The sequence below is a fragment of the Malaya genurostris genome, chromosome 3, assembly GCF_030247185.1.
Source record: "Malaya genurostris strain Urasoe2022 chromosome 3, Malgen_1.1, whole genome shotgun sequence".
Taxonomy (NCBI): Eukaryota; Metazoa; Arthropoda; class Insecta; order Diptera; family Culicidae; genus Malaya; species Malaya genurostris.
In genome coordinates, this window is record NC_080572.1 from 174,430,607 (window position 1) to 174,453,296 (window position 22,690).

General features: G+C 39.3%; 1 protein-coding gene across 1 annotated transcript; it reads right to left on the minus strand.

Moving 5' to 3' along the window:
- Positions 1–309: 309 nt before the first annotated feature.
- Positions 310–21,972, minus strand: LOC131434115 (uncharacterized). The gene is made up of 9 exons (XM_058600758.1): positions 21,091–21,972; positions 20,934–21,035; positions 20,249–20,876; positions 19,940–20,183; positions 19,680–19,878; positions 2,120–2,680; positions 1,608–2,063; positions 927–1,554; positions 310–864 (listed from the first exon to the last, which is right to left on the minus strand). Exons 1-9 carry the CDS (start codon positions 21,970–21,972, stop codon positions 419–421), a joined length of 4,146 nt encoding a protein of 1,381 aa, XP_058456741.1. The 3' UTR covers positions 310–418.
- Between the last annotated feature and the right edge of the window lie 718 nt (positions 21,973–22,690).

The window sequence follows — 22,690 nt, forward strand, 5'->3', positions numbered from 1 at the left end:
AAAGGTTCGGATTGCGTTTGAAGTAATCCCTCACCTTTCTGGCGTTCACAAAGTTGGATTTCCTCGTTGTTTTTTCGCTACCAGCTTGATATCCTGGGTCTCCATGAATGACGAATGCATGATTTCACGCCACTATTCTTTTACTATGCTATGACAAAACATTTATTACTACAAATACACATTTAAGCAGTGGAAGATCAACTCTACTGAAGCAGCATCAAAAATATAATATCGAAGAACAGAATATTGGATAGAAAACGTGCATATTTCGGATTCATAGGGTAAACTGTCACCATAAAAATTTAAGCATTGTTGAACATTTTTAAGCAATGAATTATTTATTTCATTTATTTAAATTTCATATCATTCCAAAATTCGTCAGTTTTCGATACAGTGACAAGTACGCTACACATGTTCCTCATGTTCTAGCGATAACGGTATTAGTGAATCGGATCTGCACGGTAGTCAAACCCATATTAGTATTGCCACGCATAAAGTCCGGAAGCGTACGAATGCTTGTCGCAGCGCGCCGATCAAACGGATAACCCATAGAACGAAGATCTGGATACAAACGGTCACGAAGTCCGCAGAATGAATGCGAGTCGTTACAGTTTACGTTCTCATCGAATTCTTGATTCACCGTGTCATTGGTATAGTCGGATATCATTGCGAAAAGGTCGAACATCATTCCTTCGGGAGTACCCTTCGGCAGTAGCAAATGATGTGGCCATCCACAGTTACAGAAACGGAATACCTCCGTACCAGGTTGATTCGATAGAGCAACCTGACGGAAAGTTCTCTCGTACGGGATGGTTACACTAGATTGCTCGGAGCGACGAACAATGTTGTTGACTCCAGGATTGACTACAATAGAATTATTCCGTTTTAGAAACATCAATCGATATTTCAGCAAGTCTTGAACTTACGTGTAACGGTGAACTTATCTAGCTCTGTCATCAAAATGCGCTGTTCTTGGTACGTTAGAGGAGTGTTACGTTCATCGACCTTTGGTCCGAGGAAGATACGACACGTACCGCGTCTCACCGCCCCAGTAGTATTGTTGACAGATAACCGATATGTGAATGGGGCGTGCTGCAGATGAGTGAAAGACGCGAAAACATTTCCCTGTGGTCCAAAATCCAATCCAGTAGCCAAATCAACCTGCGAACGTTGCCAGTAAGTAAGAAGCACATTACTAGGAGCATTCGTTCTATTCAGCTGTGCACTAATCGATTGAATTTGGATTCCGTTGTAGTTCAATTGATTTGTTGGGTAAGGCTGTAGAGTGTTTTTGAAACGATGGAACATATTGTCGACCTGACAATGCAGACGGTAGAACGAAGGATCGCGCATAGCCGTCTGGAATTCACCAACAACTCCGTATCCTTCCAGGAAACGGTTATCCGGATCATGACTATATGCGATGACATTGTGAAGATCGCCATGATAACTTCCATAGTATTGGCTATTAACCGATAGCGATGATGGCTCCATTATATTACCAAGAATATCGACACCTGTGTTTTCATCTAGAGGAATCCTTTGTCCATTTGCCTATAAAATATCCAGTTTTATATTACAATTCAGATTGTATCACGAAACTTTACCCCTAAGACAAAACCTGCATCGATTGCTTCTGCAATTCGACTACCCCAACGTTCTAGATCATTGACGGAGAAAATTACATCATCATCAACTCGGTTCACATCTCTTAAAACTTGGTTCTGCGGCCGCGGGGGGAACGCTCGACTGTTTGCACTTCTAATAATTTTAGGGAAGTAACCCTCCGTCAACGGAACACGTAGATTATTCAACGGTTGAACACGAGACAAACGAGCACAGAATCGTTCGATGTTGTACCGAGCAATCAACTGCTGATGCATGTAGTAGAACAGCTCGCCACGACGATCTTTGCGCACCACTTGATCCGGCCCATCTCCAGGGTAAACCAGGTGCCAATGCCAATGATGAAGGTTAACTCCAATATCCTCGCGGAAATAGGCCAAACGTTGCTCGTCTTCCCGTTCTGAAGCCGTAAAGTTCATTGGAATGTCGATGGTCATCTGAATGAGTATAGGAATAAAAATGTGTTGGTTCTTGAGCTATTCATAGGGTTTACCCGATTCTCCTGCTGAACAACAGACCCCTCTTCGCGAAGCTTAGGAAACACGGAAGGATCGACAAACGAATCCGGAAACAGTTCCAATAGAGACGGAATGTTGAGATCTTTCGTGTCTGGACGATGCTGAACCGCTACTGAAAGAGCATACTGAAATAGCATTGGATTCAAACGATCACGGGCATAGGCGCCGACACTCATAAGTGATTCCACATCGGGTTGGTTAATGAAAAGCGCTATCAAATCTCCGGCAATCTTGCGATGTTTGGCATTGAATAGAGAAAAACCACCTCGTCGGTCTATTGCCTCAGCGAATGCAATATTGGGCGTTCCGACGTTACGAACCGGAATCCTGGTATCCGCATCACCACTGAAACGATTATGAAGACTTTCTCCAATGGGACGATAACGTTCGGTAAGATAATTTTCCGGTAAATCAATCACTGTTTTGCCATTATCCTTCGGATAGAATGTTGGTTCCAGAGGACGCTGCAAAAGTGTCAGAAGTTTTCGGTTTCCAGACATTTCGAACACAATAACGTTACTCAAAGAGCGGAGAAACTTCACAATGCTTTACTGTTCGATCTGGACGATCTCTTATATAACAAAACAGAAATGTTTTTGGTAACCGCAAACTAATTATATTTGGATAGCCGTATATATTACTTGCGGTTTGATAACTACGCGGGAGATAACAACGGCACCATTCACTAAACAAACCTAATATACGATTAGGTAGTTGATTTTGATATAAATCGGTTACAAATTATCAACAAATAAAAATGAACTCGTCTGAATGGAAGAATGCAACTCATGCTAGGAAAATGAAATCTGACTGATGCAAACCAAATCACTGTAGTTTATGATCACATGATCAGTGCCTTATCTCTATTATATTCAATAAAAACGTATAAGTTGGAAAACTGTTAACATTAGTTAATGCTCAAATGTCTTCCAATTGAATAAATATGTCTTAAAATTAACATATAATAACAATAATAAATTTAAAACGATTTGCCAAGAAAATCACTTCTGCTCAATTCACCGAATAATACTTTTTTCATATCTCTCTGAACTTGAATGATTTGAATCAACTTTGTATCAAAAATTCTAACAAAACCAATTCCGGCACTCAGAACCGCCAAGAGGGGAGAAATCCCCCAGGGCCCGGACTTTTTTAGGGGGCCCGGAAATTCATTCTTCGTCACAAAACAAAATATCGAGAATCGAAACTTAGATTGCGAGTGATTTTGTTAGAATGAAGTATTTTAAAATCTCTTGATTCGATAATACTCCCATGCTCACAATATTTCTTAATTCCTATGTTTAAGGGTCCGTAATATTGCAGTCCTCCCGGGCCCGAATTTTCTCTCGACGGCCCTACCGGCACTGTTAAATTAACGATCAACATAATTTAACAAAGCGAAGTCAATGTCTTGGCATTACATTCCTTTTGTGGAATTTGGCCTTTCTGTTTCAACAGACTTCGCAGCCGGTAATATAGCAAATACTTAATCAACATATATCGAATCAGTACATGAAGAAATTCTATCCTTAGAACTCCTAGTTAAGGAGAAAGATACTTTGCAAGCGTATGAGTCATATGGTTGAAAACTAAACAAATCAGTTGATACTGTTTGAAATTGCAAATCAAGAAATGCGAAAATTTTAGTCTAAACCAATTCCGTTTTTCTGAAAATTGCTTGTGATAAAATTAATCAGTTTCAGCTTACTTGCACTAACACACTTGATTAACAACAAATCACTTCCGAAATGATCAGTGCTGCAGCAAAGAAATTGAAGAGTTCGTACTCGGCTGGATCTGATGGAATTCCATCTGTCGTTTATATTCGCTGTGCAACTGCTCTGCTCAAACCATTATGTTACGTGTTTAACAAATCGTCCGAGCATTATATATTTCCAACAATATGGAAGCAGTCGTTCATGTTTCCAATCTACATAAACGGTGATCGAAAGGACGTGAGAAATTATCGTGGTATTACGAGCCTATCCGCTGCCTCCAAGCTATTCGAAATTGTTGTCAGATCTGTTGTTCTTTCTCGTACAAAAAGTTATATATCAACCGATCAGCATGGATTTATACCAGGACGATCCGTTAGTACAAATTTGCTCGATTTTACCTCGACCTACTTTTCGCGTATGGAGGAAAGGGTGCAAATTGATGCAGTTTACACCGATCAAAAAGCGGTATTTGATCGTATAGACCATCGAATTCTATTATCTAAACTGATGCGACTTGGTGCATCACACAAGTTCGTTGAATGGTTGAGTTCCTATTTGTGTGGTAGAGTTCTACGTGTACAATTAGGAACCTCAGTTTCATCCCCGTTTACGAATAAATCAGGAGTTCCGCAAGGCAGTAATATGGGTCCCCTTTTGTTCGCACTGTTTTTCAACGATGCCGCTTTGCTGCTTGGTTATGGATGCAAGCTGATCTACGCCGACGATTTGAAGCTGTACTTAGTAATTCGTAATTATGAGGACTGCGTCCATCTTCAAGAACTGCTAGATGAATTTGTCGCATGGAGTTGACGAAACCATCTTGTGATCAGCATTGCCAAATGTCAAGTAATTACATTTCATCGAATACTTCGTCCATTAATCTTCGACTACAAAATTTATGGACAAACACTTACAAGAGTTGACCGTGTTAACGACCTTGGTATTGTATTGGATGCAAAACTCACATTTAATCAGCATCGTTCTGCTTTAATATCTAAGGCAAGGATCCACATTGTTTGAAGGCGTTATACTGTTCCTTGGTGCGACCATTGCTGGAAAATGCCAGTTTGGTATGGAGTCCATATCAACTCGTTTGGAACTTGCGGATTGAGCGTGTTCAGAAAAGATTTATTCGGCTTGCGCTAAGAGACCTTCCCTGGCGAAATCCCTTGAATCTGCCACCGTACCCTGATCGATGTCGCCTGTTAGGTCTTGACACCCTGGAACGACGAAGAAAGATTCAACAAGCTGCGTTTGTGGCGAAGATTATCAACGGCGAAATCGACTCTCCAAAGATCCTGTCTCTCATCGACTTCCGGGTTTCACAACGAACTCTACGATCAACAGGTTTGCTACAACGAAGATTCCATCGGACATCGTTTGGAGCCAACGAACCTATTGCAGCGTGTGTTCGAACTTTCTCCCTAGTTGAAAATTTATTCGATTTTGGTAAATCATCGCATAAGTTTGTTCAGAAAGTGTCGCAATTCTTGATTTTATAACTTGACCTTATATTCATTAAGACTTTTATTGTCAGATGGAACAAGCCAACAAACAAACAAATAAACACATTCCCATATGAATTTCCTATCGTGGAATTTATTGTAAAATAATTTTTTACATACCTTCTATTAGTAATCCTGCGAGATAGAAACTTTTAATATAATACGAGAATGTTAATAGATACGGAAGGTTATCGTAAAACTATTTATTTTTCCAGAAAACTACTTTTTTTAAGAGAAGTATTTAATTTGGTTTATTTTGTGCAGCTCAACCTAATACAGATGCACTGAAGCAGTGCAGTTAACCTTATCATTAGACAATTAGAATTAACAATAATAAAATGTAAGCTATTTTCCATCAAACGTTGGTGAAAAATTGATCAAAATTGATATTTTAACCAAAAAGTTATTGAATATTTCGCTATTTCAATATACCCTAATACAATCTTTATTGTTATTGATTACTATTACACTAGAAATATGAACTGTGAGTATTAATAATTGACTAACATGAAGTTATATGTATATGTATTGACTGACATGCTAACAATGTATATGTCTGAGTTTAGTAGTAAACATCGATTCTCCTTCCAAAGAACGATTGAAAACAAGAAAACATTCAAGTATTTTCGGTAGAATTTCATTATCGTTCATCTGTTAAAATAAGAAATTACTGGACATTCACTAGACAACGAAAATAATTGTATCAAATAAATGCATTTTCCAGAAACGTATATATTTTTTAATTCTGATTCCGGCACCCTTCTAAATGTTATGTATATGTTTCAATATTCCGAATGAATGATAATACTTGGCTTGTATTTATTTATTCAATTGCCTGTCTAGGTGAAATTTATATGATATTACACAACAAAGCAATATTGTTTCAGCAACATCAATGCATCGAGCTAAACAGAGTACAACTATGGAATTATAAACATCAGCTACCTTAGAAAATAAACCGTTTCTCCTAATACCCATTTAATTGTATTAAACTAATTGCATAAATTCGTGTCATTATTTTATATGTAAGTTTTGCTCACGAAATAACCACCACCGAACCCACCGTGCATTTCTCGACCCATCATAATACGAAACAGCAACGCGCAAGCAATATAAAAAATGATGGAAAGTTTATGAAATTCACTTGAAACTTTTTCAAATTCCGGTTATTTCGGATAAAGTTTTATAATTTTGAGTAGCCTTTTCCGATTTTTGTGAAATTTTGCTTCAAACACTATTTTTCAGTTAAAAAATCATACCTGTAGAACGAAACAGTAACTGTACATTTTTTTTTTTTTTTTTTAGTTTTTCGAAAATTAGTCTGGATTATGAATAATTGATCAAAAACACAACGCGCGCATTCCGCTACATTTCAACTGACATAGATCCAACTCGTTCTGCGATATTTAAAATTATCTCTGGCGGGTAAGCACAGATGAACATGCTGTTCAACTATTTCAACTGGCCGGTTTCTTTGTGTGTTCCACATGCAGAATGTTTGCTGAACAATTTTCTCGAATAGGAAAAAGTAACGGGTTCGAGTCCCGTATCTGTTATAACTTTTTCGTTTTGTTTTCATCGCCATTTTTCCAATATATTTTTTCTCAAATGCTTGAGAAGGCTTCCATGTTCTATCGGAAGAAATATGCAAAAGATGGATTCATCACTTCAAAAGTGTTTTTTTTTTCCATAAATACGTTTATTTCTTAAGGCAGTTTACATAAGTTTTTCTTCGCCGTAGCATCACTTTTACATAATATTCTTATCCTAATTTAATTCTAACATAGTCACAACGTTTTGAATTTATTAAAACATATTCTCTTATAGCTTAAATATCATCTTAGGTAACTCGTCATTAATTATGAAATCTACTCGGAAATATTATTTGAACCAAACGATTAACTTCTATAAATTATAAAATAAGCTGTTATTTTCAGACATTTTGTTGATAATTTCATAAACTGTTTCGAGTTTGTTTGTATCATTACATAATTTTTATTCTAATTTAGCTATTGGTTGAACTCATGGACGCAGCTGGGATCAGAACTAAGTCTTAAAAGGGGCCTTTATTAAATTGAAACTCCAATTTTCTTTATGAAATGATAAATAAGTTTCATGTATGAAAGGTCACGACAAGCAAGAATGTCTCGAACTGGGATATTGGATAGTTTACCTTGGGTACGCAAAGAATTTATTAGTTGAGATCTGACATCACGATACTTTACGCATGTCCAAACGACATGATCAATATCCCGATAACCTTCTCCGCAAGCACAATGATTAGTCTCGGAGAGCCCAATTCGAAGGAGATGTGCATCTAACGTGTAGTGATTGGACATGAGTCTGGACATCACACGAATGAAATCCCTACTCACATCCAGTCCCCTGAACCATGCCTTTGTCGATATTTTCGGAATAATTGAGTGCATCCACCGACCCAGATCATCTCTATCCCAAGATGCTTGCCAGCTAGCAAGTGTTCTTTGGCGAGACGAACTATAGAATTCGTTGAAAGCAATCGGTCGCTCATAAATTTCACCCTCAATAGCACCACGTTTGGCTAAATTATCGGCTCTTTCATTGCCTGGAATGGAGCAATGAGCCGGGACCCAGACTATAGTGATTAGATAATTATTATTCAATATGTCGTTCAGACACTGTTTTATTTTACCCAAGAAAAACGGTTCATTTTTGCCAGCAGCGATTGAGCGAATGGCTTCAATTGCACTCAGACTATCTGTGAAGAGGAAATAATGGTTTGGAGATAATGTGACGATTACACTCAAACTATAATGAACTGCTGCTAGCTCTGCTATATAAACAGATGCAGGTTCTTGAAGCCTAAATGAGGCCGAAACATTATTGTTGAACATACCAAACCCTGTCGCTTCTTCAATTCGCGATCCGTCCGTGTAAAACATTTTCTCAGAGTCAATATGCCTGAACTTACTTGAAAATATTTTTGGGATTTCCGTCGAGCGTAGATGATCCGGGATTCCACGCACTTCACGCTGCATGGATGTATCGAAAAATAAAGTTGAGTCAGGGGCACTTAGGATGCTGACACGGATAGGAATATATCTTGAAGGGTTGATTTCCTGTGACATATGGTTAAAATATACTGTCATAAATTTTGTTTGAGATCGAAGCTCGACTAGTCGTTCGAAATTATTAATTACCATGGGATTCAGCACCTCACATCTTATTAGCAGGCGTGATGAAAGCTCCCAAAATCGATCTTTTAATGGAAGAACTCCCGCGAGAACTTCAAGACTCATTGTATGTGTCGAGTGCATGCAGCCTAAGGCAATTCGCAAACAACGGTACTGAATTCGCTCAAGTTTGATAAAATGAGAGTTTGCAGCGGAACGAAAACAAACGCATCCATATTCCATCACTGAAAGTATCGTTGTTTGATACAATTTTATTAGATCTTGCGGATGAGAACCCCACCAAGATCCTGTTATTGTTCGAAGAAAATTTACTCTTTGTTGGCATTTCGTTATCAGATACCTAATGTGTCCTCCCCACGTGCATTTGGAATCGAACCACACCCCGAGATATTTAAAAGTTAAAACCTGTTGGATCATTCTTCCCATCATATGGAGCTGAAGCTGCGCGGGATCATGCTTTCTTGAAAAGACGACTAACTCTGTTTTCTCCGCAGAGAATTCGATACCAAGATGAACAGCCCAAACGGACAAGTTATCTAAGGTATCTTGCAATGGTTTATGCAGATCAATAGCTTTGGGCCCAGTAACTGCAACCACGCCATCATCTGCCAATTGCCTTAGTGTACATGGGGTTACTAGACAGCTGTCAATGTCATTCACGTAAAAATTATAGAGGAGCGGACTGAGGCATGAGCCTTGCGGGAGACCTATGTAGCTAATTCTGAATGTTGCCAAATCGCCATGTGAAAAATACATGCACTTCTCTGACAAAAGGTTGTGCAAATAATTATTTATAACCGCTGGAAGTCCATGTTGGTGGAGCTTGTCTGAAAGAACATCAATGGAAACTGAATCAAATGCTCCTTTAATGTCTAAAAATACAGATGCCATTTGTTGCTTTTGAGCGAAGGCAATTTGGATGTCAGACGAAAGTAATGCAAGGCAATCATTCGTCCCTTTATTTCTACGGAAGCCAAACTGAGTATCTGACAACAAACCGTTCGTCTCGACCCAAGTGTCGAGACGTCGTAGAATAATTTTTTCGAACAATTTTCTGATGCAGGACAACATCGCAATGGGTCTATATGAGTTGTGATTGGAAGCTGGTTTCCCCGGCTTTTGAATGGCGATAACTTTCACTTGTCTCCAGTCAGGCGGAACAATATTTTGCTCAAGAAACTTGTTGAACAATTCCAACAAACGTCTTTTTGCGAGGTCGGGCAGATTCTTCACCAAGTTGAATTTAATTCTGTCCAACCCAGGGGCGTTATTGTTACAAGACAAGAGTGCTATAGAAAATTCCATCATTGAAAATGGGTTATTAATAAAACCAATATTTGGAGGAGATTCCCGTATAATGCTTTGCGTAGGAACAGAATCTGGGCAAACTTTCCTAGCAAAGTCAAATATCCATCGGTTCGAGTATTCATCACTCTCATTGCCCACGTTACGATTCCTCATTCGTCTGGCCGTATTCCAAAGAGTGCTCATTGAGGTTTCTCTTGACAAACCTTCGACAAAATGTCTCTATAGCTACATTTTTTGGCTCGAAGTATGCTCTTGTACTTGGTTTCTAAAACCATAAGTTTTTCAAAATTCTGAGGAGTTCCTCCTCCCCGTTTTAGAAACGTCTTGCAAGCATTTTGTTTTGCGAGTTTAGCCTCTGAGCACTCTTTGTCCCACCAGGGGTTGGGAGGCCTTCTGTTAGTCGTTGGCCCAGGAAAGCGTTTAGTTTGGGATTGTTCTGCGGCCTCCAGAATCGAACAAACGAGGAAGTCATATTCTCCAAGTGGAGGGAGCTCTTCCATTGAATTCAAAATACTAGAGATTCTACTTTGGTATTTAATCCATTCGATATTTTTTGTCAAATCATATGGAATACTAGCTGAATTAGCAATACATTTGTTACAGCTAATTGAGATGATGATTGGTAAATGATCGCTACCGTGTAAATCAGGCAATATTTTCCAGGTGCAATCTAGTCGAATTGATGTTGAGCAAAGAGATAGATCTAATGCACTTGGGCGTGCAGGAGGTCTTGGGATCCGTGTCATGCTACCTATATTTAATACCGTCATGCTAAAATTGTCACAAATGTTTTGTATTAAAGATGATCTGCTATCATTGTAAACGGAACCCCACATCATTCCGTGCGAATTTAAATCCCCCAGAATCAATCGTGGAGCAGGAAGGGCTTCAACCATTTCATTAAGCTGTCGCTGTCCAACTTGTGCTTTTGGAGGAATATAAACCGAAGCTATGCAAATATCTTTGCCTTTAATGTTTATTTGGCAAGCAACAACTTTTATACTAGAAGTTGAAGGGATGTTTAATCTATAAAAGGAACAGCATTTCTTAATACCCAAAAGCACTCCACCATACGGAGAGTCTCTATCGAGACGTATAATGTTAAAATCATTAAAATTTAAAGCTATGTTTGAAGTAAGCCATGTTTCGCATAAAGCAAATACATCACATTTTTGACTATGCAATAAAATTTTAAATGAATCAAGTTTTGGCATGATGCTTCGACAATTCCACTGCAGGACAGTGATTGTATCATTTGCGGCGGGTGATAAATTATCCATCAAAAGATACAAAACCTGAGACAATTGGCCATTGAGCTGATAACTGCTTCAAAAAATTTCTAGCTATTGGAAGGAATGCCATTATGAGGGTCTTTAAGGGTTCAGATATATTGAATGCTGAGAAAATCCATTCAACAATTTCCGAAAACTTCAGTAATCCTGTTGGTGGCTGTGAAATGGAGCCCACAGGATTATTACCTTTTTCTGTGCTAGATCCTGGATTGGTTTGTGAATTTGACCTGGAGGCACAGTCTTTGGTTTTGACTTTTTTTGTTTAACACGGGGATCTTTTTTTGAAGATGAAACTTTAGGTGTCTTTTTTGGTAATTTGGAAGAAGACTTCTTTCTCTTAACTGACCCTTGGGTAGTGATAAACGAATTACCTTCACTATTTTCGTCAGAGTCAGAGTCCTCTGTTTCCTCTAGATTTGAAAACCCGTTTTCGGTTTCCAAAGGGGGGACATCAATGACCGTTTTAAGCATTTCTGCATATGTGCGCTTAGACCGTGCTTTTAAAGAAAGCTTAATTTTGTCTTTGTGCACTTTAAATGCAGTGCATAATGAAATATGCTCATGAGGACTTTCCCCACAATAAATACATTTTTCGATTTCCTTGTTGCAATCATTATCTTTATGAGGTCCTTCACACTTAATACATTTTGGTTTATTGCTACAGTAAGTAGCTGTGTGTCCGAATTTTTTGCAGTTCGTACAATTCATTACATTTGGAACAAAAAGCCGAACAGGGAGGCGAATTTTATCGACATAGACATGGGACGGCAACGCAGATCCGGCAAATGTCACTCGAAACGAGTCTGATGGGCGATAAACTTTTTTTCCCTCTTCATAAACTACTGAGTACAGTTGTTTGCACTCCAGTATTTTCACACCCTCAAGCATAGAGTTCTTGAAACGACCAACACCATGCTTGAGTAAATCATCTACCGAAAGACTCGCTTCGGTAACAACACCGTCAATTTCGACATCTTTGGAGGGTATGTAAACTTTATACTCTTTAATGAAATGTTCCGAAGAGACAATATCATTCGCGTGTTTCAAATTATTTACCACAACACGAATTTTATCGTTATTTACTTTTATGATCTCTTTGATTGAAGAGTATCGTGATGTCAAACCTTTAGAAATTTGGTAAATGTTTAATGGCTTTGATATACGTCTAAAAAAGACTATCCAAGGCCCAGAAGAGCTCTCCTGATATTTTTTCGTTCGTGGGGGTATAGGATTCATGCTAGGATTTACGTCCATGGATTCATCCATCACATTAAAATTTTTAATCAAACTTTAAAATAAAAAATGAAACCAACACTACACAGTACTCAATTAAAAGGAAAAGAAAAAACTTCTACCTTGAAATTGTTGTCTATCTCCGTTGCACTGCCGTGTAGATCCTCGTTGCTCTAGATGTTCTTGTTGGTTGCTGATTGTTGGATGTAATGCTACTGCTACCTGACATCCAGCACCACTCGATCTCCGATTTACTTTTGTCTTCGCCAGCTGCAACCAGCGCAGGTCACCGGTGTATACCTGCGTGTTGTATGGCAGTGGAAAGACCGAGTTGTCTTGTCTCCTTCTTCCTAGTGCTCCGCACCGATATGCTTCTGCACCGAAGTGCCTTCGCACCGGTGTGCCTTTGCACTCTCCTGCTTCTATGTGCCTTTGCACTCTTCCTCTTCGATGTGCCTTTGCACTCTCCTGCTCAGCACTTGTGGCTGTATATTGCGGCCTGGGTAGAGTTTGGGAAACGCCCTTTGTTGTTTCCTTCACCAGCTTGGCCCAGCACTAGGGCCCTCTTATGCAGCACGATTTTACGTTTTAACGGCTGCTGCCAACAGGTCTCTACCTGTAGTTCAACCGTTGTCGTATTTAACGCGTGTAAACTAACCAGCGTTATTAAACTGTACGCTTCTATACACAACCTTCTCGGTTGAACGGCTATTACTGAATGACTTCAAAAGTGTTCATATCGACTAAAAAACGAATTTTTTGACACCGAATTGCAAGCAATATTAGAAGAAGATGACACGCAAGACAAAGAATAGTTCTTTGAGGCATTTGAAGTGACGCAAAATCATCTATTTTTCAACTGCAAATCCAAATCGATTCGACAAGAAGAATTTGGTTGAATCAATGAATTGTTATCTTTCATGAGCCGAAGAATCCGAGTAAAACGTTTAAAATTCAACGTTACAAACAACTAATAATCAATTTGAACCGAGCAATTTAGTTAATGCCATCAGAATACCACGACTGACAGAGCTTAATGACAATGTTCCGTCTTACACTTCGAAGCCGGTCCAGGAGCAGATAGAGGAGTTCGGATGGATTATCACATGCAAGTTACTAACCAGACCGAGCCCTTTCAAATTATAACCTATTTGCGTTGATCGGCACGTTGATGGGACACCTTCGAAAAAGTAAAAGAAATGGGTCGATTCTTTCTTGGAATCAAAAGAGGTGGATAATTTTCACGAGCAATACAAATATTTCCCGAAAGATAGGACAAATGTGTCCTAGAAAAAATCGTGTAAATCTACGTTTCAACAGTTGCAATAACCAGACCGAGCCCTTTCAAATTATAACCTATTTGCGTTGATCGGCACGTTGATGGGACACCTTCGAAAAAGTAAAAGAAATGGGTCGATTCTTTCTTGGAATCAAAAGAGGTGGATAATTTTCACGAGCAATACAAATATTTCCCGAAAGATAGGACAAATGTGTCCTAGAGAAAATCGTGTAAATCTACGTTTCAACAGTTGCAATGCAATCACTGTGAAAACCGACTTTTTAACCGAGGTTCAGAGGGCCGAATTTCATATACCATTCGACTCAGCTCGACGAACTGAGCAAATGTCTGTGTGTGTCTACGTATATGTGTATGTAACAAAAATGTGCACTCGATTTTCTCGGAGATCGCTTGACCGATTTCACAAACTTAGTTTCAAATGAAAGGTCTCTTGGACCCATAGGTTGCTATTGAATTTTACCCGGATCGCGAATCGGACCTTCGGGGTAAAATGTACTAAAAAATGAAAAAAAAAACTTCCGGTTCGGGAGTTACGGGGTAAAATGTGCAAAATGAACTGAAACTGTTCACTCGATTTGCTCAGAGACCGCTCATGCAATTTTCACAAACTTATGTCGTTTTTCATTGAGAACACTCGTGGAGTGTTTTACTCGATTCGTGCACTTTTCGTGCAGTCGGGCAATCAAAACAGGTGCACTGTGTTTCATTGATTTGCACCGCACGAAAAAAATGCACTTTAGGGGCAATTCGCGGGCAACTATTTTGCACCCGTTTTCTTTTCCGAGCAGCATGCGTGCAAACCAAACTTCACAAAACCGTTTCATTGATCGGCTGTCAGGGCAAAACACTGACACCGAGAAAGTGGAATCAATGAAAAACGACATTAGATTCAAATGAAGGTCTTAGAACCCCATATAATCCTACTAAATTTCATTCGGATACAACTTTTAGTTTCGGAATTACAGACTGATAAGTATAAAAATGTCATTTTTTGGAGCGTGTTGTATACATGACACGGAACAATCAAACCAAATACATTGAAATAGCCGTATAATTCTTCGGTCAGGCAGATATGATTAGTTGATGACCAAATAAACTAATTTACCAGGTATACCTGAGCATCGTTCCTGTTTCTGGAGGTACCAAAAAAAAGCTCATGTGCTCCAAACCGGAAATCACTCAAATTTCCAAGAAACGGCTAAACCGATCTTCGAAAACTAAGATTTAAATGATTTATTAATTTTTAGTTTAACGTAAACCCGCCATGACTAAGTTCAGTTTTTGCAACGACTGAGCGGAAATATATATTGGAGAAGCCAAGTGAAAGAAAAACTAACAGAAAAGATGAATTTTTGGAAAAAGATACGCTCAGAGACAGGACTCGAGCCTGCGTTCTTATGCATTCCGTGCATACGCGCTACCATTTCGCCACTCTGATCTTGTTTTAGCCACTCTAAAATTCGCAACAGACATAGTAGCAACGTACATCGAACATGGTCTACATCCTGGCCGTCACCCGACCGATACCTTACATCCAAACATCTTCTCTGTCCATCAAACACTAGTCCTCTCGCTTTATACCTATTTCTCCGATCAAGCATTGAGTAGGAGAGTGTATTTATAATAATCGCTTGTCACCTACTTTAATGGTGCCAGTCGCTGGCTGGACATCGTCAGCGACAGACCCCTATGAAGGTTGTATTGATTGTAAGCCCTTTCCTACCAGAAGCAGATTGTTACGGAAAATCAAACCGCAATTGTTTTTAACGATTTATTAATTTTTAGTTTTACGTAAAGCCGCCATGACTAAGTTCAGTTTTTGCAATGACTGAGCGGAAATATATATTGGAGAAGCCAAGTGAAAGAAAAACTAACAGAAAAGATGAATTTTTGGAAAAAGATACGCTCAGAGACAGGACTCGAGCCTGCGTTCTTATGCATTCCGTGCATACGCGCTACCATTTCGCCACTCTGATCTTGTTTTAGCCACTCTAAAATTCGAAACAGACATAGTAGCAACGTACATCGAACATGGTCTACATCCTGGCCGTCACCCGACCGATACCTTACATCCAAACATCTTCTCTATCCACCAAACACTAGTCCTCTCGCTTTATACCTATTTCTCCGATCAAGCATTGAGTAGGAGAGTGTATTTATAATAATCGCTTGTCACCTTCTTTAATGGTGCCAGACGCTGGCTGGACATCGTTAAGATTTAAATGAAAAGTAAAAAATATAAAAGCGACAACGTTTTTAAAAATATACTGCTTTTTACCGAAACAACAGGGAAAAAATGTTTAAAATTTTAAACCGTCATTTTGAGCGAAGATGCCTAAAACGAAGAATTCCTGTTAACTTGCTTCAAAACTGTTAAAAATTTAAATGGTTATATTTAATATTCAAAAGAAAGTTATTTTAAGAATCCTTTAGACATATTAATGGAAAAATAAGTTATATGAGAAAGGCATCTATAACCTACCTGGGCATTCATGTCACCGATGACAATTTTTACATCTCTGCGTGGGCAGCCGTCATAGGCTTGTTCCAGATGCACGTAGAACGCTTATTTCTCGTCATCGGGTCTCCCTTCATGTGGGCAGTGCACGTTGATGATGCTGTAATTGAAAAAACGGCCTTTAATTCTCAACTTACACATCCTAGCGTTGATCGGCTGCCACCCAATCACTCGCTGACGCATCTTGCCCAGCACTATAAAGCCTGTTCCCAGCTCGTTCGTTGTGCCACAGCCTTGGTAGAAGGTAGCCGCTCGATGTCCGCAACTTTGAGAAGATGGAAGATACGTACATCGGACTAAAAGCTGAGGCCAAGCGGATCGGACTAGACATCAATGTGTCAAAGACAAAGTACATGAAAGACAGGGGCTCGAGAGAAGATAACGTCAGCCATCCATTACGAGTTCTGATTGGTGGTGATGAATTCGAAATGGTCGACGAGTTCGTGTACTTGGGCTCACTGGTGACTGCCGATAATGACACCAGCAGAGAAATTCAGAGACGCATATTGTCAGGAAATCGGGCTTACTTTGGACTGCGCTTCGATCGAGCAAAATTCGCCGTCGTACGAAGTTAACTACCTACAAAACGCTGATTAGACCGGTTATCCTCTACGAGCACGAGTCCTGGACAATGCTTGCGGAGGATCAACGCGCACTAGGTGTTTTTGAACGGAAGGTGTTGAGAACCATCTTCGGTGGAGTGCGAATGGAAGACGGTACGTGGAGAAGGCAAATGAACTATGAACTGCACCAGTTGCTGGGAGGACCAACCCTCGTCCAAACGGCCAAGGTCGGGCGGTTACGGTGGGCCGGGCATGTTGTTAGAATGTCGGAGAACCACCCGGTTAAAATGATTCTCGATAATGATCCGACCGGTATAAGAAGAAGAGGCGCGCAGCGGGCAAGATGGATCGATCAAATTGAGGACGACCTGCGGACCCTTCGCAGCTGCCGAGGCTGGCGGCGAACAGCCATGAACCGAATTGAATGGAGACACCTCCTGTATACAGCAGAGACCCGCGTGGTCTACGATTGAAAGAGTAAGAGTAAGTAAGCATCTATAACCTCTAATTGGATTAAACCTTGAAATTTGGTTATGATTGACACAAATTTAAATCGTTTTCGTTTATTCAGTCATATTACGAATTATGTTTTTATGAATTTTGTCATGCGTAGATTTGCGTCACCAGTAAATTTCATATTTTTTGATGTGTTACTAGCAACAACCATTAATTTGAATAAACAAACTTTGAGATTCCCTTCTCAAATAAGTTTGTTTCTTTTAAGTTCTTGTCTTGTTCATACAGAAAAGCTATTAAATTTCATCCGTATTCGGCTTCCGGAATTACAGATAAAAAAAGTTCTTTTGCACCAGCTGTCCTTCAGTAGCGGAAAGTGTTGATCAGAGCTTAAAATTGTCACGCATTCTCAATGAAAGAATCCAATACAACAGCCTCATCTTCAATATTTTACTGTCGCATTCGTAAATGACCGACACCAGAACAAACGAAGAGAGACGGAACATTCTCGTTTCTCATTGAAACAAAGAGAGAGTATATCTAATCACTGTAGTGTGGGTTCCGGCTCATTGCTCCATTGCTGGCAATGAAAGAGCCGATATTTTAGCCAAATGTGGTGCTATTGAGAGTGAAATTTATGAGAGACCGATTGCTTTCAACGATTTCTAAAGCTCGTCTCGCCAAAGAACACTTGCCAGCTGGCAAGCTTCTTGCGATAAAGATGATCTGGGTCGGTGGATGCACTCAATCATTCCGAAAATATCGACAAAGGCATGGTTCAGGGGCCTAAATGTGAGTAGGAATATCATTCGTGTGATGTCCAGACTCATGTCCAATCACTACACGTTAGACGCACATCTCCTTCGAATTGGGCTCTCCGAGACTAATCATTGTGCTTGTGGAGAAGGTTATCGGGATATTTATCATGTCGTTTGGACATGCGTGGAGTATCGTGATGTCAGATCTCAACTAATAAATTCTTTGCGTACCCAAGGTAGACTATCCAATGTCCCAGTTCGAGACATTCTTGTTTGTCGTGACCTTCCATACATGAAACTTCTTTATCATTTCATAAAGAAAATTGGAGTTTCAATTTAATAAAGGCCCCTTTTAAGACTTAGTTCTGATTCCAGCTGCGTCCATGAGTTCAACCAATAGCTAAGTTAGAATATAAATTATGCAATGATACAAACAATCTCGAAATAGTTTATGAAATTATCAACAAAATGTCTGAAAATAACAGCTTATTTTATAATTTATAGAAGTTAATCGTTTGGTTCAAATAATATTTCCGAGTAGATTTCATAATTAATGTCAAATTACCTAACGTCACTCTTTCCTCTATGACAAAACGAAACCAAACTAACGTCTTCAGGGAGCATCAGCAGAATTTCAATTCTCATTCTTTCATCGATGTATCCAAAATCTATGACGCTTGGCTATAGAAAGTGACTAAAATATGACAAATCGAAGTAATTACATCCCAGAACCTCTTTGGAAACCATAACTACTACAAATTCGAGCATCAACAGGTAAAACTTATTGTGAAACCTTTTTCTATCATTTTCGTTTCTCACAGCTTTGGTTGAATATCGACACTATGGGATTTTCACTGGAAACTGCAAATGACTGAAAGGGCAAATGAAAGAAAAAACACAATTTTGAAACTACTGTCCCGCTTATGTCATTGACTGGACATGGATTTCGTTGTCATAGTTTGCAAGTGAAGCTGAGAGTGACAGTAATTTCTTGTCATTTTCGTTTACTTTGAGTCAATGAAAATTACTTTTACTAGCTCTGGTGTTGATTAATTCTTTGTTGAAGCTTAGAGCGATCAAACTCTATCGGTCGCGACTTGTGAACGTTGGATTGAAAGATTTAGAAGTGGGAATTTTAGCGTAAAAAACAAAAAAACGCACAAGTCAACCCAAAAAAGTTTAAGTCGCTAAATTGTAAAAATTGTTGAACGAAGAGAATGTCCAAATTCTGAACCAAATACCGGAAAGGTTAAACTTCGATCGCCAAATCATTTCTGGTCGTCTACTCGTCATGAAAAAGATTCAGAAGATGAGAAAATGAACTCCTCATGAGCGGCGAGCGGAATTTTGCTTCATTTTTCATTATAAAAAAAACATTCAATAAACAAAATCCAAATGATTGTATCACTTCCTGCTTAATTTATATGATCATTCACCGAAATTGAAGAGAGAGCTTCCACAATATCGAATGTTCTTTAACTTGATTTCATCGGCTCCAGGAACCCAACGTTGCTCAATAAGTAATATGGGAAAGTAAGCATGAGTGATATGAGAAAAGTACCGTTACACCACTAGAAGAATTAAAACAGGTCTTGAATTATACTTATAGACTTTCTTTTATGCATTCTAAACAAACATACAAAGCTCTGCTATCACAAAGGTTTTTGTATCCAAATTCAAAGTAGTAGTCATCTACGAGAGCGCTCGATTAAGTTCTAGCGATAACCGTGTTTGTGAAACGTATCTCTACAACAGTGCGGCTCATATTACTGAACTGCTGAACGAAGTCCTGCATTTGAATTATACCGGCATCAACGGTCCTATCAAAAGGATACCCCATAGCTCTGCGATCCGGATAGAGTTGATCCCGAAGTCCACAATAGGAGTGTGAGTCATTACAATCTTCAAGTCTACGGGTATAAAATACGAGTTAAATCTATTATTTTACCATAGCATTCGATGACTACTTACTCATTCACTTCTAAGTTGACAGTATCACCTTCGTAATCCGAAACCATTACAAACAGTTCGAAAGGTGTTCCACTTGGAGAACCTTTAGGAATTAACAGGTGATCCGGCCAACCACAGTTACAAAACCGATATCTCTCCGTTCCGGGCATATTCGATATATCCTGACGCCGGAATGTTCGCTCGAAAGGTATAGTCACACTAGAGTCGTCAGAAGTACGAATAATGTTATTCATTCCAGGATTTACTTTGGACAAGCAAAACAACAATAAATAAGAATGTATTTCATGAGAAGCACAGAAATTAACTCACAATCAGTTACGAATTTGTCAAGTTCAATCACATGCCTACGTTGTTCTTCGAAAGAAAGAACATCACCAGCTCCGTCGTATATCGGTGCTAGGAAGATTCTGACAGTTCCACGACGAACTCGTTGCGAATCATTTACTGCGTTGATTCGATATACGAATGGTGCATGCTGTAAATGTGTGAACGTGGCAACAACATTACCCTCTGGTCCAAAGTCGAGTCCAACAGCAAGATCGACCTGAGACCTTTGCCAGAATGTTAGTAGACGATTTATGGCAGCTGTCCCATTTGTTACTTGAACGGAAACACTTTCTACACTCACTTCCGGAAATCCGAGTTCCTGTTTGCTATACGGAGTCAACGTTTTTTTATGAAGCTCGAACAGATCGTCAACAAACCAATGCAGACGGTAAAAGATTGGATCTCGAAGGGCAGTTGCCAAATCACCGATGACTCCTGGCCCTTCGAGGAATTCATTATCTGGATCATGAATAAAAGCAATTAAATCATGTATTGTGGAATGAATGTCACCGTAGTAAGAAACATTTGCCGACAGAATGGAACTCTCCAAAAGATTTCCAAGGACATCTATACCCGACTCGACATCAAGAGTCATCTTGTCATCATTGGGCTGAAAATCAGACCAAAATAGAAGAAGAATAATAGTAATTCAAAATTTCAAACTTACCAAAATAACCTGCCCACTCTTGGCTGCTTCTATGTATCGCCCTAACAAGTTTTCTATTTCAAGTATAGTTGATACTGCGTCATCGGCTGGCCTGTTCATGTGCTGTAGAAAAAGTAAATTCATTATCTGTCTTACGTTGATCATGCCCAAAACTTACTGTTAGTAACATATTCTTGTGTCTCGCAGGGAAAGTTACGTTCGTTGCACTGCTCAGAATTTTCGGGTAATAAGCCTCAGGTATAGGTTCCCTCAGATTCTTCAGAGGCATAACCTGTGTCAGAAAATTGCAGTACCGCTCAGCGCTGTATCGTGCAACAATCTGTCGGTGCATATAATAAAACAGTTCCCCTCGTCTATCTTTACGAACCACCTCAATAGGTCCGTCCGCTGGGTACACCAGATGCCAGTGCCAATGGTGAAGATTAATGCCGATGTCCTCTCTGAAGTATGCCAAACGTTGTTCGGGATCTTCGTCGGAAGACGTATAATTCAAAGATATATCCACTGCCACCCGCTGAGATTGTACTACAACAAAACCTTCCTCTCGCAGCCTTGGAACCACCAATGGGTCAACGAAAAGCAAAGGAAACATTTCCAATAGCGTAGGCATTGGAATACCACTAGTGTCCTGACGATGCTGTAGCGCAACCGACAAAGCATATTGAAACATAGTTGGATTCAGGCGATCACGAGCGTATGATGCAACCGACAACAATGTTTCGGGATCGGGTTGTTTCATGAAGTATTCTACCAGTTTACCAGCGATTTTACGTTGTCCCGAACTGAAGAAATTAAAATTGCAATGTCGTGGAACAACTTCCGCATAACTCAAATTAGGTAGATCTACGGGTTTCACAGTGATATGATTTGGTGTCGCACTTCCAAATCGTTGGCCTATCAATTCGGCCATTGGTCGATAACGATCCGTAAGATAGTTTTCCGGTAAGTTCATGTACGTTTGGCCGTTGTACTTGGGATAGAACAAAGGCTCACATGGACGTGTCATCAAACACAAGAATCCTGTTTTCCAATCGGTCATTTTTAATCGATTTGTCACTATCGAACTTGAAACACAAATGCAAAGAAATCTAAGCAATTTGCATACCCCAACTAAACTAACAAACTAGTTATCGATGCTCGTCTTATATAGGTTGCATTTTAGCAAAACAATCATAATTTAGAAGTCAATGATCTAAAACTTCATCTGCATTGCTATCAGTATCCAAGTAATAGAAACCGCATTATGCAACATTGTACAAAATTAAAACACGTGATACTGTGCAACTAAGCTTGTGACTAGTCGGAATTGCATTTTGTATTTAATCTGCTATTGCTAGTGCAATGAACTATTTTGCTTACTCATATTTAAACAGAACGATAAGATCAGTTACCAGGCTTAGATTTGTATAAAGGAACTCAACATAACTGAAAAGTGAAAGTTAGACGCAATGTCTAGTAACTAGTGAACTAGTACGAGTGCACGTTAAGGGACGGGTAGGGTCTAACGCTTTTGAAAAAAACATTTATTTTAGTTTTCATTTGTTTCCTTCGATTTTATAGAAATAAACTTTGAACGCATTTTTCTCGGAAGCAAGTCCGTGCCCATCGTCATTCAAAAACTACTCCACCAATTTACTTCAAATTTTGCTCACACATCCTAAATGTAAATTACTAGACCCCAACGTTCTCCTTTTCGTTGTTTGTTACTTTGTGGAGGTTCTACAGCAACAAATCGTAGTTTTGACAACCACCAAAAA